The 16690-nt window shown below is 44.4% G+C and overlaps 1 protein-coding gene across 1 annotated transcript; it reads right to left on the bottom strand.

Annotated features, from left to right (window-relative positions):
- Positions 1–9984: 9984 nt before the first annotated feature.
- On the bottom strand, positions 9985–12230 carry TWIST1 (twist family bHLH transcription factor 1). The gene is made up of 2 exons (XM_054018959.1): positions 11379–12230; positions 9985–10640 (listed from the first exon to the last, which is right to left on the bottom strand). Exon 1 carries the CDS (start codon positions 11980–11982, stop codon positions 11422–11424), a length of 561 nt encoding a protein of 186 aa, XP_053874934.1. The 5' UTR covers positions 11983–12230; the 3' UTR covers positions 9985–10640; positions 11379–11421.
- Between the last annotated feature and the right edge of the window lie 4460 nt (positions 12231–16690).

Genomic DNA, 16690 nt, shown 5'->3' with positions numbered 1-16690 from the left:
ATGATATCAGTGTGGGACTTTAGATCACCTGGTAACCTTTTTATTTAATCCCAATAGCAAACTCTCCATTGACTTCAATGAGGGAAGACTCAGGTCCCAGAACTTACATTACAAATACTAACTGTAAGTGTCTGTATATTGCTATTACTCTCCTCCTCCTCGCCTATTCTTCCCAACACCAAGGGCTCCTTGTTGTCTCTGATCTATTCAATGTTATAATTAATGGAGATATCCCATCTCCTGGAACTGGAAGGGACCTTGAAAGGTCATCGAGTCCAGCCCCCTGTCTTTACCAGCAGGACCAAGTACTGATTTTGCCCCAGATCCCCAAGTGGCCCCCTCAAGGATTGAACTCACAACCCTGGGTTTAGCAGGCCAATGCTCAAACCACTGAGCTATCCCTCCCCCCATTGGTAGTATACATTACATTTCAGACAGAAGAATTTCTTCCTCTTTGAGAGAAGTCAAGGAGTGGGTGGCAATTGTCTTCTCCCACCTTTTCACTGCTACAAGAAATCTGATGAGGCTTCCAAATATTGAGCCAGATTCTGATGTCCTTTACTCTTAGTGATTTTTTTCCCTTGCTTTGCTCCCATTGATATCAATCGGAATTTGGGCTGAACAAGGAATGCAGCTGCTGCTCATTGTCTGTGTGAAGTGCATTAGAGCCGGGCTGCTGCAGTGTTTTACTGTGGATGTTCATCTAACCCATTTCACTGCAATTGGACAAACCTGTTAAATTAGTGGCTCATCAGTAATTCAATCGCAATCGATTTCTCCTGGGTTCCAGTGCAGTTCTAGCATTCCTACAGGCCTCATGTTGCCTAGTGCCTTCTGAATGCACATGGATCCCCTTCAGCTCCTTTGCCCAGGTTGACACTGACTAGATATCCTCAGGGACTGCTGTGCAGAAAATGCCTGGCTCTGCCTCGCTCTGGAACTCCTGTGGTAATGGGATAATGGGGTTCAAATACTTTAAAGGAAAAAAATCATAAATGCACAACCAGGCCCCAGAGAGGGCTGTAAACTGCCCAGAATAAAGTGTTAGGGAAAGTCACCTTATGCATGAAGGGGCCGCTGTCTTTCATGGCTCCATGAGGACAGGTTCAGTTCTGTGGGTGTTAACCAAAGAGACAACAATCAAGCAGGAGCATGTTTGGAAGACACTGTTAGGACCACTCCTGCCAGTGATCTGTTGCAGAGCTGGTGCCCCTCCTGTTAACCCAGCCCAGCTACTGAAGGAACAGCCACCACTCTCCCTGGCTATTGGAAACAGGTTTTCAGCTCCCTCTCTCTCTCCCTCCTCCAATCCTGCAAGGTAAGAGGTTTGGCATCTGGAGGTGTCAGGAAGGAGCCTTTAGCCATAAATCACCCTGAGAAGCATTCAAGTCAGACAAGCGCCTTGAGACCCCTAAGAGGTTCACCTCCAAATGCCTAGATCAAAGAGCATCCCCTCCAGCCATAAACACCTATTATATGCAAAGGCCAACTTATCGAGAGGGTGCACTGAGTAAAGATGGGGGAGGGTGGTTAATACAGACTAACCCGGCTACCCCTCTGAAACCTACAGCCACAGAACCCCAGAGCTAGGAAATGCCACGAGACGGCGAACGCCCAGAACAGACCTTGCAGCGAACTCGCCTTCGCCTTGCAGGGACCTTGGTGGTAAAAAGGTGCTGCGCATTCACTCAGCAGAGCTATACGCTTCGCCCTCGGCCCATCTCCCAGTCCCACCCATTAGCCCAGTGCTCAGACACAAGCGGGGCGAGGAGACCACCGTGCTGGTCAGATGAGCCACGTTTTAAAGATGCCTTAGATTTCAACCCCTCTGGGAGAATCAAAACGCCCCGGGGAAGAACAAGACCTCCATGGGGCAGGAGAAAATTATTCTAGGGAGAGAGGGGTTCAACAAAACTGGCAAAGCTGCTTCAGCACAGGGGTTTAAGACATATTCAATGTAACCCAAATACATGGCACTATTCTCCTGAGAAAGAAAATACCAGCTATTTCAAGGCGCAGGTATTAATTCTAAGGGACCAGGGAATAAGGTTTCTGTGTATTTTCTTCCTTGGCTATCAGTATTATTATCTTCTATCCAAAAGCCAACAGTGCCAGTTTTAGTTTTCTCTTTCTTTCTTTCTTTCTTTCTTTCTTTCTTTCTTTCTTTCTTTCTTGTGCACAGGGTCTTATTATCACTAGTGATCAGGAAGGTTTCCTATTCTTGCTGCTGTTTTTTAAATAAACAAACAAACAAACAAACAATGTCATAAATCCACTCTGGAAATGAGAAGCACTGAGGGCAGGCACCCGTAAGTTAAAGGCAGTATCCAAAAGGCGCAGAGAAAAGCCTGAGCCCGGGTCCTAATCACACAGACAAAATGCCTCTTTCCAATCCATTTCTTCTGGTGATTTATGCAGCCCTTTGATCAGAAAAGAGTTTTAATTGTCTTAACCGCAGGAGCAGACATATGCTTCATAAAAACCAAACCTAGCCCTCTTTCCCACGTCCCCCTTTAATTCCCCTCCTATTGAAGCCTGATTAGATTTTATTAATGCCCCATATTCTTAAAATCATCTTTCAGAGTAACTCTAGACATTGATTGCCAGGTTAAAAAAAATGCCCTCTCGGTCTAAAGTGCCCCTTTCAGCCACAGAGCTAACTCCCACACTGCTCCAAGATGAGCTCAAGGTGCAGCCCCTTGGAAATGAAAAATGAATCTAGTAATGAAGAGGGAACACGAGGCCTCAGATGAGGATTTGTGATGGGAACGAAATGAGGGAATGATCAGAGAAACGCACCGTTACACGCATTCCACGGAGCGGAATATTTATAGAGAGGAAGAGGGCAAACCAAATACGTATTTTATCATAATTTGGGGGCTGGGAAGAAAGTGGAGTCGCCGAAGCAGCCATTGTCAGGTATTAATAGGACAATTATTTTCATTAAAACCATATCCTTGAACAAAGGATTTTCTTTCATGTTTTCTCTTTATTAGTCTGACAGGTCTCCTAAAATCAGGTATTTTCCAAATCAAAGGCACAAAAGTTGTCTTATTTTTGTGGCTCCCCCTAATCCAACCCCTCCTCCCCAGCTTTTACTGTCATTATCCCCGATACAGATTCCTGTTTAAATTCTTGGTTCAAGCCGGAGGACATTTAATAGCTGACTGGATTAAATATTGCAGACTCCAGCTTCGATTCTCTTTGAAAGTACAGGTCGAGCACTGTGCCTAAATTCGTTGGATGAAAACTGATCTATGATATATGTTTTAAGTTTAGATCTGAAGGGGGGGAAGTCTCTGTTTTGGATCTGGTTTATATTGGTGTAAAAAATGTAAAGTTGAAAGGTGCTCCAAGATGCATGAAAACGAAAGAAAGAACGAACCACAAAATCAAACAATTAACCATGTAACTATCCACGTGGGAAAAGGACATATTTTCCATCGACAGAAATTAAATTTGAAGCACATCAACACATTTTGAAAGTGCTGAGGTTCCATGGAAGAATTAGCCGCCTGTTTGAAATTAACACTAATTTAGCCCCTACATCAACAACCCCTTTATAGACAGCACATCACCCTGTCACTAAACATGTTTGATAGCTCCGGGGTCCAAGAGAGAAAGAGAGTGTACGGTACACACACACGAAGAAAGGTCTTCGTTCTTTGTTAAATTAAAAGGCAAAGGAATAAAAAAAGCTGCTCTCCCATATTTTTGTCAAGTATATAATGTATTGTAAGGAAAGCTGGCTTTCGCGGAAAGGAGTAGTGTCACTGCATAATTGAAGTGCATCATTTATATTATGCGGTGGATAACAGGGAAGAAAGACCCCATAGTTAATCTTTTATTTTCAAAATCTTGTATGTGCGTTCGCTTAAAACTTTTTACGAGATCATGGGAGAGAGACTCAAAGGCAATAAATCTAGATTAAGAATCCCGAGGGATTTTTAGACTGATGCTATAGACTATAAGCAGTGCATGGCAAAGCAGACTATTCATCTGGTATTATACATACCTAAATTGTCAACCCTAAAGCTAATGTGATCAATTACATTTTTAACCTTTTTCTTTTTTTTTTTTTACCGTTCAAAAGACACAGTAAATGTGGGCGCATTTATGATTACCTTTTAGACCCCCTGTCGAAGTTCCACAAAAAGGATGTTGCTATGTAATAGAGACACACATTACACAGAGCGTCTGTCCCCAAATACATAAGACAGAAGATCGACTCGCTCTGGATACTCGCCGTGAGTATATGAATATATATGCAGAAATAAATAAGGAGTATGGACAGTTCATTGCCATTTTCTGCAACGCGCCAAAAGGATAAATCGCGGCTGTACCAGCCCTATGGAAAACACACACATCTAGGGAATGATTCCTTTGCTGCACTGGGATTGATATTGACGCATCTTTTAGGCTTTGCAGGTTGTTCGCTTTTTAAAGAGACAACAACTGAAAAACTGCGTTTCCTCCCTCTCCCCCCCCCCCCCCATAGGATGTAATAAGCCCTCTGAAATTGCACTGACAGTGCCTGTTCAATAGGACTTTCTCCTTTATACTAAAATATGCCTGAATTTTTTTAAGTTAGAATTCTGCCTGGAACGAAGGATTTAAGCATTTTTCCTTTAACTTTTTTTCAAGTGGCAAAGGGCTGATAACCTCTGGGCAGCTTTTGATTTCCTGCATAGTCGTGGCGTTGCTTCTTTTGTCCCAGACCTGCTGTTCACTCACTCCAGGGATGTATCTGCTCCTGGCAAGCAGATCGCAGGCAGTGACAGCCAGGCTAAACGCGCGACAAAATGGGCAGAGCGCTGAAGCCTGGAAGGAGCAAACCCGCCTGTCTTCCCTTCCAGCCAGGAGTCTCTTCCCTGGAGTTTGAAGTTTTAGGCTCTGTCTGGAGAGGCATTCCTCCACTCTTCTTATCAGTCTTACCCACCTTCAAAAAAAATCGATTAGTCTCAGCTTTTTCCCAACCGAGATCCGATACTTTCCTCAGGATCAAACGATCCTGAAAGGGGCGGGGGGGAGGGGGAATACCCCCCCCCCCACACACACACACACAACAACCAAACCCCAGCAACAACAAACAGGGAAAGTGGAGTTTAAAAGACTCCTAATCTTCAGGCAGACGGACACCGGGATTGCACATGGGCGTCCTCCATTCCGCAAGCAAACAAACAAACAATGTTTAAATAAAGCCCATTTATAAAGGGGAAAAAAGGCAAAACTGATTTATGCTCGATTTTCCTTCCGTGTAGTTAGAAGGCGTGGCTCCATTTGCGAGTTGTACATCTGTTCCCTTCACGTGACGTTTTCCTAAAAGCTCGAACATCTGGTCAAAATAAACCTCTTTCAGGTACCTGCTTAACTTTTCACATGTCAAAAGCCCTCCACCTCTGAAGCTCCTCTTTCCCCCACGGCTGCTTTGTGCGTTGCTTTCCCCCGATGCTTTGTTTCTTTCCTCACAATGCAAAAAAATAAAATAAAATAAAATAAATTCTTGCTCTGAAATATTAAAGTGCCAACCCTCTCCCAACCCCCCAGCTTTGACCCCCAACAATCCCAACTTTTGCTTGGATTACCAAAGGTAACATCTCACACCACCCGAGTGCACTACTTGTGCGTTGGTTTCTGCTCCGGACCAAACAACGGAATTCGAAACAAAACACACACCCGCAATTCTGGCGTATGCTAATATCTTCCCTGCGCTCTTCCCTATCAGAAACACTCCGCAGGCCAGGTGTTGATAGCTTAATCGGTTAAATCCGAAAGCGAGACACTTTTATTCTGTTATTAATGTTTTCGACTTGTTTTGCAGCGAGATGTTTTGGGAATGAAACTCAACCCCGGTCTCTTGTAGGTGTTCTCAAAGAGCGCGAGTTCAACTGGTTCAGTTCCTTTAAGTTTCAGATCACATTATAAAAGTCATTACCGACGTGTTGGTTACTATATACGACAAAGCGATGTAAATAAAAACGGTATAATCCTAGCAAGGAGGGCATTAGACACAGGCAGGGCAGGGTCTCGCTGCAGTTTCCCCACCGGGCTGTTCCAAACGATTTTGCTATTTTCTTTTGGCTTTTTGAAACGTGTGTTACTATTTGTAGCTCTTTATTATTCCTACTGTGTAAAACTGTACAAAGAATTCTTATCACTTGGCCCTTTTAAATGGTAGACTCTTAAAAAGAGGGCAAGGGGGGAATTCGTGCAAGTGATTTTAACCTGCTCCACCTTCAAGTGACCTGCCAAATGCTCTTTCTTATTTTATAGACATCTGGGAATTCCATACATGCCTTAAACTCCAATTACACACCTTCTTCAAAGGACACGTGCTTTGATTTGCTAAGAACATTAAGCGGACTGAAGTCTAAAGAAACTGGTGCAGAAGTTAATGTAAAATGCATCCTGGGCAATGTTTACTGCGGGCAGATTGTGTTGTTCAGCAAATAAAACAAGCTCTGGCGCGAGCTAAATGTGTGCGCCTTCTTTGCTCTTAGCCACATGCATCCCATGGCAGTTGATTCGGGTCATTTTTTCCCCCGACTTCCAAAAGATACTAATTTACGGCAAAGCCCGCTTTTCACAAGGGGTCTGCCCCCAGCTTGCAGGTGAAGTGACTGATCGTGTGAACAAGAGCACACAGGACTCTGGAGAATGGCCCCAAAGTAGCTTCCGCCTCTGTTTCTTTACAGTTCTCTTTCGATACATTCTGAGGGTTCGGGGACCGATCCTGCTCCCCGTAGACGCCCTTTGACTGCAAAGGGACCAGGATCCTTTACAATCTTTTATCCTCTGTCTGCTGGTCTCTCTTTTTAGCGAGAGCTTGTCCCAGCTACAGCATCACCACCTCGGTTACTAACTGCGGTTCCCATGTGGGAGGGATCGGCACTGTATTTACCCGCCAGGTCCTCCCTATCCACACGCAGGGGCAGTGCTGTTTACCCACACCGCAGGTGAACCCCTTTTCTCTACTGAATTTTGTTTGGATTTCCGTCACATTTGTTCCCCGCACGTTTGTTTGTTTTTCTTAAAATTACAGATGCAGGGGAAACCGCCTGACATCATGAGAGCGGGACAAACGCTCACTTTGAAGGATTCCTGGGCAGGACTTCAAGTGAAATCATATGCCTGAGAAGAATTTGATACTGGACTAGAGAAAATAGCTAGTTCTGAGCTTGCCAAACCGTGGAATGTGCAAAATGCTCCACTCTCTTGCACAAGGCCGAGGGTAGCGCCCTAAGAATCTCCATGGAATAAACTGAACCTCAAAATTGCAAAGCCGTGCGCTTGTTGCATTGGGCAGAGAGATACAAGGTGTACATCTGGGCCCGAATCCTGGAACCTGTACTCGCTCTATTAGCCTACAGGCGTGAGTAAAGATTCCAGGATCCGGCCCCTTGTCCCTGGCTTTCCTTGTAACAGACATTGGGTTTGTTAGCCTGCACAACTTTCCATGGATTGCCAACAGGACACGTTTATTCTGTTCATAGCTATGGTAACAAAACATGGGAACATTATGTATGGGAACCTCATCTATGCTACATTTTGTTCTGGAAATAAACTGTACAACTTTGTGCCTTGCAAAAAGAATCAATCAGAAATCATAACTTTCAAAGACAGAGTCAGTTTTTGATTGCAGGAGTGCTTAACATTCCCAGAAGACGAATTAATATTTTCTTCAATAAGGCTGAATCTGATTTAATAGTTCTTGGCTCAAGTGTAGGGGGCCACACAGTAACAAAATACCAAACGGGAAAGGTCACGTTTGTAGTTTTAAATCAGGATCATCTCGTTATGTTTTTTTTTTTTAAATAAAGATAACGATTGAGACTAGACAAATAAAACAGACCCATTCTAATGGGGACAATACAAATATTGGGTATATGGTATTTGCCACCTTTTTATAGTGATCACTGCAAAATATAGATTAAATTCCCTCCTAGAAAAGGTACAAGGCAAGTAAGGATAGTATATGCAGTAATTAAAAATGTTGAAAGTGACTTGATTCCCTCCCCCCCCCCCCCAGCGTATTTCAAGTTGCTGGAAAGAGTTGATGTAGATTGGGCCAAATTCTGCACTCACTTATGATGATGTCAATCAGGACAAACGACATCCAACTCAGCTGACTTCTTCTGAATTTTTCACCAGTAAAGTACGAGCAGAATCCCCCCTCCCCATCTTATTATCCACTTTTCTGCTTTTTTATATTTAGTAAATAATCTGTTCCGTAAATTTCCCATTCCTTCAAAATTACCCAGCTGTTAGTTACCTATTTCTCTCTTTTGCAAATTTAGGACAAATTATTCTTTTCACCCTGGTGATTTCTTTAGCATTTGTCATGATACTCAAAACATTTTCTGGTGAACCTTCCTCTCTAAGAGAAAAAAAAAAGCAAAAGGTACAAGACATTCCTCTTTTCACCATCCCTTTATGTAAGCAAAGGTAGCAGAGTAAGCATTACCTTCTCCTTGATGGTGGGCTCTCATCATTGCTGGAGCTTTTCAAGAAATCTGAATATCAAGCGATCAGACCTTGATGGAGGGAGTCAGAAATCCACTTAGTAGGACCACCGAAAATAGCGAATCCCTCTCTAGCACACATAAAAATGTCACCCTTCTTTCCTATGCTTAGTGCTGGGACTACCACAACCCAAATCCAATTTTCAAAGTCCTCGCTAATCCTTTAATATAAACAAACACTGCAGGCTTTCTACTGTAAACACTGCGCACTGGTCTAAAATATGCACGATATTAAATTCATAATACTGTTATGTCAGCAATATATGGTAATATGTGGATATGGAAACAAAAACAGTCAGGCAATAAAGTAAACTCAACCTGGGCTAAGCAAACATGACTTATTTTGAGTAAACACACCCTCTTATTTACCCTAGACATTGACTGAATCTGTTCAGCAAAAGGAAATTATAGTTTCAACCCAAACGCCTTTTGTGAGTTACTACGATTTGATCTAGAGTCTTATTTAGGAGCTAAACAGTGACCGCCCACTTTCCTGTTAGTATTAGCATATTGATCACAACCTGTAATTTACAAAATAAAATAAACAAAGCATTGCTTGTCAGTGAGGTGGTTTGCTTTATATAGAAATAACAGCGATAGCTAGCTGTATATATTAATCGGTGGAATACAATACAAATACAATGATACCGATGACTCTCCTAGAGAGACTGGCTATTTTTAGTAATTTAAATAGCTGCCCCTTCCACAATTATTTTGATCATTGAAGCCCGAAGATATATTTTCCTTTACAATTGTAGTTTTACCCTACATTCGATTTTAAACCATAAAAAGCGGGGGGAAATAAAGACAAAGATGCTTCCTAACTGGCGAAGCACTCCTATTTATAGTTAGAAAAGGAAAACAGCGTTAGGTTATTGTATCCCACCCCCTCTTACATCCAAAAATAAGGCTTCTAAGCCTTGCAATTAAAATATTAAAACACCCCCTTCTTCATAAAACCCAAATATCCATTTGGTTGCTTATTCCAGCCTTTCTTTGACTTCCCCTGGTCTGTTTATGGGCCTCTTTAAAACGGATGCGCTCTCTTTCCTCGACTCTTTTTTAGTTAAATCAATACAATTTGCTGTGCACAGAGCAATGGCAGGGGGCATATGCCATCTTTCTGGCTTACATTTCGGAGGCAAATGGTCTGGGGAAAGAATGCCATTACTTTAGATCGGTGGCTAAAACAATTCCGTTATTTGGAGTTCTGATTAAAATAAGGAGACACAGAGATATCCGACCTCAAAGTCCAATGAGCACTAAAGTAGAATAATAAAGCTGTCTCTATAAATAACTTGCCTGTGTCTGTCAGTAGCTAGTTTATTTGCGTTTTTCGCCCCGTTTGTTTATATTAGTGCCCCCTCTCTCTTGGGTGTCTTTACAGCTCAACAAGCAGGTATTTCTCTCCAGCTTCAACCCAGCTTTTTCATATAGATCAAACTTTAAGGTTCTTAAAATTTCAATCATATTTATTTATTGCAGAAAAATAATATACAATGATATTTACAAAACAACCATAAAAATATGAATGCATTTAGACACCGGATCTATTTGCATTTTAACATGGGTCATCAATAAATAAATAAAATGTTTATTTTTTTCTCAGAGGAAAAAATAATAATAAAAAAGTAGGAACCGGGTAGGTTTGTGTATAACAGTTTGAGCCCAGTTTGTTTTCCCCCTAAAAAGTTTTCATCTCTAATGTTTGTTTTGTTTTTCATTATGACCATTCGAGAACGGCGAAAGTCCACAATAATGTATTTTCCTTTCATCAATGGCTCATAGGCACGACCTCTTGGGAATGCATGCATGCAAAAAAATTAAATTCCAACATTCTTCGTCAAAATTAAAAAAAACCAAAACACTGTTCAGACTTCTATCAGAATGCAGAGATGTGTGGATTGTGCAGATGCCTATCTGGGTGGTCACTGTCCAAGCACCCTTGCCTCTTTCTTTCTTTAAGTGCTCCCCACGCCCTGCTTTGAATTTGGATATAGCTCTTCTCATTTCCAAGAAAATCCTTGGCATAGTTTTTTTTTTATTATTTTTTTAAATGGTATCCAACTTCAGAGTCTCTAGACTGTCCATTTTCTCCTTCTTTGGGAACAATGTCATCTGCAAAAACCCAGAGAGGGGGAGGAAAGGTTTGTTACTGATTCTTTTTATTAAAAAAAAAAAAGTATGCAGAAGGGAAGAAAGCGAGCGAGCAAGCTGTGCTGTTTTGCCTGTGACACAACTGACCGTGATCCAGCACAGCAACACAATCAGGAGGAATTAAAGCACCCGGCGGTGGGGGTGGGGTGAGCGGGGGGACCATAGCAGGGGGAAAGGAATTGGGAAACGCACACAGGCAAGTGTACCAGAGACACCGATTCCTCTTTTTTAAAAAGCGAATTTACAAGGAAGGTTCGGTGGAGGAATAATCTCTCTCTCTCTCTCTCTCTCTCTCTCACACACACACACAGAGCAAGGACAGGAAACCATCCGAACCCCCACCTTCGCTCATGCAACGTTGGCTGAAGCGATCGCGTTTCCCCTCGGAAGCCGTCTGTATGTTACACCCGCCCACGCTTTGCAAATGTCCCGAGTGGTTCTGGTGCCGGGCTCGAGCCCCCTCCCGGGGCCGCTCGGCGGGGCACTGGCTGAACAGCGGGCCCCTTCGAGACGCCTCCCGCTGGGCACCCAGCAAGCGGAGCCCTCCCAGCTCACTAGCGTTGGGCTCGCTCGGTGCAGGCCCAAGCCCAGATATTTCCCAGCTCTGCCCCAGGGCTCCATCCCCCCCACGCTCCCCCCCCCCTCCCCAGCCCCACGCGCGCAGGGATGGGCTCGTCCCCGGGCCGCGTCCTGCCTTACCTAGGTCTCCTTCCCTGGGGGTGCGGGTGGGGGCCCCTCCCTGCTAGTGGGATGCGGACATGGACCAGGCGCCCTCCATCCTCCACACGGAGAAGGCGTAGCTGAGCCGCTCGTGGGCCACATAGCTGCAGCTGGCCATCTTGGAGTCCAGCTCGTCGCTCTGTAAGACCTGGTAGAGGAAGTCGATGTACCTGGCCGCCAGCTTGAGGGTCTGGATCTTGCTGAGCTTGTCCGAGGGCAGGGTGGGGATGATCTTCCGCAGGGCGGCGAAGGCTTCGTTCAGGGACTGGGTGCGCTGGCGCTCCCGCACGTTGGCCATGACCCGCTGGGTCTGCAGCTCCTCGTAGGACTGGGGGCTGCCTCCGCCGCTGCTGCTGCCGCCGCCTCCCCCGGCGCCGGACTTCTTGCCTCGCTTGCCTTGGGCCGGGCTGCACGGCTCCTCCCCGACTCCGACGGCCGCTCCTGCGCTGCGCCGGCTGGATCTCCGCTTGCGCCCCCCTCGCTTGTTGCTGGGCTGCTGCTGCCGGTCGGGCTCCTCTTCGCTGTTGCTCAGGCTGTCGTCGGCCGGGGAGACTGGAGAGCTCGACTCGTCCTGCTGCATCATCTCTGGGGGGGGACACACGACGCGGGCCCGGAGGGGGGCAGGGAGAAGAGGGGGGCACCTAACCCGCCAGCTCCCCCTGGATCGCGGCTTGCGGGCCTGCGAGGAGGAGGAGGAGAGGGAGGAGGACCTCAGTTCGGGGGGTGGGGGGATGGCATCAGGATCCAGGAGAAAAAAAAACCCACCACAGCCCACCCCTCCCGATCCCTCCTTGGAGCCCCTTCGAGGTGTCTGGGATTGGGAGAAAGTTGCAGACTTGGAGGCTCTTATAGCTCCTGCTGGCGGAAAGTTTGGGGCAGCGGCGGTGTCATCGGCCTGACGTGGAGAGGAGGGACTTTGCTGAGCTTTATAGGGACGTTTCCGCTCCCCCCTCCCCCAATTATGTTTCCAAACCATTCACAAGTGATCTACCCCTCTCCCTCCGTCCATCCCTCCCTCTCGGGCTCTTCCCGTTTACACGGGCGCTTCGGGAGGCTTTGCCACTGCGCCCTGAGCCCCGTTAATAATTGGGAGCGCGGCCCTTATTGTTCTGGCTGCACGGGGCTCGTTGAACCACGAGCAGCTGGGGCGTTCTGCCCTCTCCCGTGTCCCCTGTGCCGTGGGCAACGGCCTGCAGAACTAAGGGAGGGAGAAGAACCGAACAAGAAGACGCAGTGTGCGGTGCTGGCACACATACCCCTCGCTCCCATCACCTCTGGTGCATGGGCTGCATTTCCGGGGGAGCCAATGATTTCTTGGCTTTCTTCGATATTAGGGTGATGTAATCTGCGAGGGGGAAGCCTTCTTCTATGTAAATATGAAGAAATGCCGATATTAGCTCATTTCACGCATATCCTGGAGTGCTTCTTCTGCCTTTGGGGGAAAAATACATAATTGACATAGTACTGACAATCAAACACTTCGCATCCAGAGGTTGTACAACTCCTCACTGCTGAGATTTCATTACTGGTGATCGGGCAGTAAGTTTTCCCTCACTCAAAGATGTATTGTGGGGGGAACAGAGCGCCAATCTGTTTTACATTTGGTTTTTTTTAGGTTTGCATACACAGGTCTTGGTCCTCCCCTCCCAGTTCCCTACCAGAAAAGCGCAGGTGCTGTGGTTTTTTAACAACACCTCAGCTGCAAACCGTAGAAAGCCTGCGTTGGAAAGCGAGGAGTTGCAATGCGACCAGTCAATATTTTAGATCACTGCATCAGGAGAGCACAAGGCTTTAATGCAGGGTTTACACAACACTTTGTTAGATCTCGCTTCTCAGCCGTGGGAGTGGAGTTCTCTGTCTGTCTGGGCACCTTGTCGAAAGTCAAAGCACAGGACAGTACAGTGATAGTCCCGAATTTACGTAGTTCTGTTCCCCCCACGTATTGGGCTAGAAGAAGAAAAGAAAGATGAAATATGCAGATTGAAGGAATCGAGAATATTAACACGGCTGTTCTAAGCAGCAAAGATGGATGGGGGGAAATCCTAAGAAAAGGGAAAAGCTTACACTTTTGAAGGGAACGGTGACTTCTTTTATTAATGACATAATCTAGTTTTATTCCCCCCAATCTCAGACTGTTTACTATTAAGAAAGACAGAGAGCCTCAGCAGATCCCCAAATGGTGTAAATTGTCATAATCCCTTTGACTTCAGTGGCAATTGACCCCAGCTGAGGATCTGCCCCTGGGTATGTTGAGGCCGTTTGCGAGGGAAGCGTTCATTGATAAAAATCTGAATCCAATGCCCTGATTTCTTTTTGCATGGCTAGAATCTTCATCGTTGACCTGCATAATACACACTATTCTAGTTGGCGTTTAGAAATAACTGTGCAAAATGGCTACTTCGTTGCTATTTTATTATTATAGTTCCGAACAACGAGGTTGGACTCATGGTTGCATTTCCCCCGCTGATTTAAACAAAAAATTGCTCTATCCTTTATAAATAGGGATGTGATAAGCAGATGGGTTACTCACTGAGAAGTGGTAAAGACACCACACAGCTCCAAGGGCTGCCCCGCGCACACTGACAAGGTGCACGTGCAAAGCGCTAGTTGTCATAATTCCATTGGCTTTGCGAATATGTCACTCTACAATGACCAATAGGCCTTTCCCATTTGACATTGACATCCTCCCTTAGAATGAGGGCTTGCCTGGGTGGGACTATTTTATCATTTGTTCCCAAAGGAGTATCTGCCCAGCTGCCCGTAGTAATCTAGTACTTCTGCTTTGATGGCAGCTGGCAATGCAAGAGTAACCTTTGCTAGGATGACAATGACATGTCTTTCTTTCTTTCTTTCTTTCTGATACAGGCAGTAAAACTGTAAAATGAGTGGTATCGGAGGGCAATCTAATCTAAATATTATCTAGCAAGGAAAAAATGGTGAAGGAAGGTGGGGGGAGGGGCAGAGAGTCCATAGTATTAGTAAGCTAGTCAAAGAGTAAAACGCTTTAGCCTAAAAGGAGGCAATCAAAACAGTTTTGCCTTCGCAATCATCGATCTCCGCGGCTTGGTTCTGAAAGAAGTGACACAAATCGTTCACCAGAGCACTGAACTTCGAACGCGTTTAGTAGCGCATGGCGGTGGTGGATGGGGCAGGAGAGTCTAGTCTGCGTGTTATTCGTTAATCTAAAGAACACGTTGAGAGGAAAATCCACGTGAGGAACCTAAACAAACGTTCTTTTTTTTCCACCTTAAAGGAAATGGAAACAGTGGCTGGGGAGAAAGTGATCTTTTTGGATGGATGGTCTTTAGGGTCACTCTTCTCTACCCAATGAAAAACTCAGGGCAAGCAAATGGCTATAGCTAGCCGAATAAATGGTCCAGAAAAGAAAGAAGGAAAATCTCCTAACTATGGGGTTGCTGACGTGTGCCACGCTCAGTTATTTTCATATTGCAACTCGTGTGAAATGCCCTGTTTTCTTAACAGCACGGGGTATTTTCAGCCAACAGTTGCATTATCTGTAATTTATATCCTCCGATCTGCTATAACCACCCAACAATCGACATCAGATTGATTTTTAATAAACCACAAATCAGTTGCTAGAAAGAGAATTAAGCTAAGTCCCTTAAGGTATTGCCAACACAAGAACAAGTCTGGAAATCGAATGAATGTATGTTCTTACAGCATGCAAATGTATTATAAGCGAGCTGCTAGGCAAAACTGTGAAGGACTTTCCATTCTAAACCCTTCTTTTCAGCTGGTCTTAAAGTTTTCAAAACTAGCCTTTTGAAGTTTGAAAGTTCTCTTGATTTCAGCTTCAGGTGAGAGGTTCCTCTCTCTGTGTGTGTAAAGTTCAAAGAGAATCAGTTCAGTATTTTTGAATTATGCAACTGCGGGGGGGATGCAGAGTTTTCCACTCAAAAATATATCTTGGCCATTTTGTGTGCTCAGATAACATGAAACTGTCTTTATTTAAAATCTGTCAACTGGGATTCCGCAGCGCTTGGTTTCGGTGGGACGTTTGCCTGAGCGAGGACTGAAGGAAACAGTTCCTGGGCATTTATGAGATTGGATCTTACACTGAGAGAGAACACTGCTCAGCACACAGCAGCAATGACTTCCTTATTCTGTCATCTGGGCAGTAGTTTATAAAACTGTAATATTAAAATCTATTTTACAGATGTATAAGTGCATATTCAAATGAATAAATGGTGGGGCTCATAAGAAGTTGAGTTTACAGCAACTTGATGATTGAAAGATCAGGTCTGTGCTGGTCAGTATGACCTTGATCTCATTTGGGTTTTAAAAACTGTCCTGGGTGGTTATGGCTAGTATTTGGATGGAAGGCCTCAAAAGGAACAAAGTCTGTGAAACATGTACAATTTAGGCACCATCCAGTGTAGGACTACCCCAGACTGAAAAAATAAAATCAGATTCTCCTTTAGCTTAATAGATAACCCCACTGCTTTTAGGTGTAGTGGCTCAGTGTTCAGTTATGAGTTATGGGACCATGAGAATTCTAGTTTACATTTTTTTTAAATCCATTAAATTCAGTGAGAAAGTGTACGAATTGAAACACACAATGAATTAGAAATGTAATGTTTCTACCAGTGTTTCTCATTACACACACACGCAAGCACAGATTTAACAGGCTGTCCAGTAATGCAACATATGACACACATACAAGGTGGCTGCATTAATGATGATGTGAAAAGCCTTAACTTTAGAATTTCCTGATATGTTGTACGTTTAGGGCCTGATCCAAAGCCAATTGAAAATAGGAGAAATCTTTCCACTGGTTTCTATGAACTGTGGTCAATCCTATACATTCTAAAGACAGTACTATACATTCTATACATCCTAAAGACACAGAGTGAAATTGTGGTCCTTTGAAGTCAATAGCAAAAATCCCATGACTTCAATAGGGCCTGGATTTCACCCACATACTTTCATATTGTATACTATTTTCAAAGTGTGTAGAGGGAAATGTGCATAAATTCTATAATGCCACAGTACAGACAGATACAGAGGAGCACAAAACAGAGGGATATGGTAGAGTATAAGTGAACATGACAGATCCCATTTTTCAGTTTCTTTTTCCTTTCTTCTTTTACTCTGTTTCACCTTTCAATCTTTCCATTGTTATTGTTGTTGTTCAGAAACTATCGCTATATAACCTTTAAAATTCAGGTAGTCTAGTGACTGCTCTGAGGGAGCAAAGATTCATGAGTTCAACTTCTGTTCACTTGGGATACTGTCTCCAAAATGTGTGGTTTTTTTTATCCAGTTGTAAG

Source organism: Malaclemys terrapin, chromosome 2, assembly GCF_027887155.1.
Source record: "Malaclemys terrapin pileata isolate rMalTer1 chromosome 2, rMalTer1.hap1, whole genome shotgun sequence".
Taxonomy (NCBI): Eukaryota; Metazoa; Chordata; order Testudines; family Emydidae; genus Malaclemys; species Malaclemys terrapin.
Note: the sequence above shows the minus strand (reverse complement) of the source record. Positions and strands in the feature narration are given on the sequence as shown.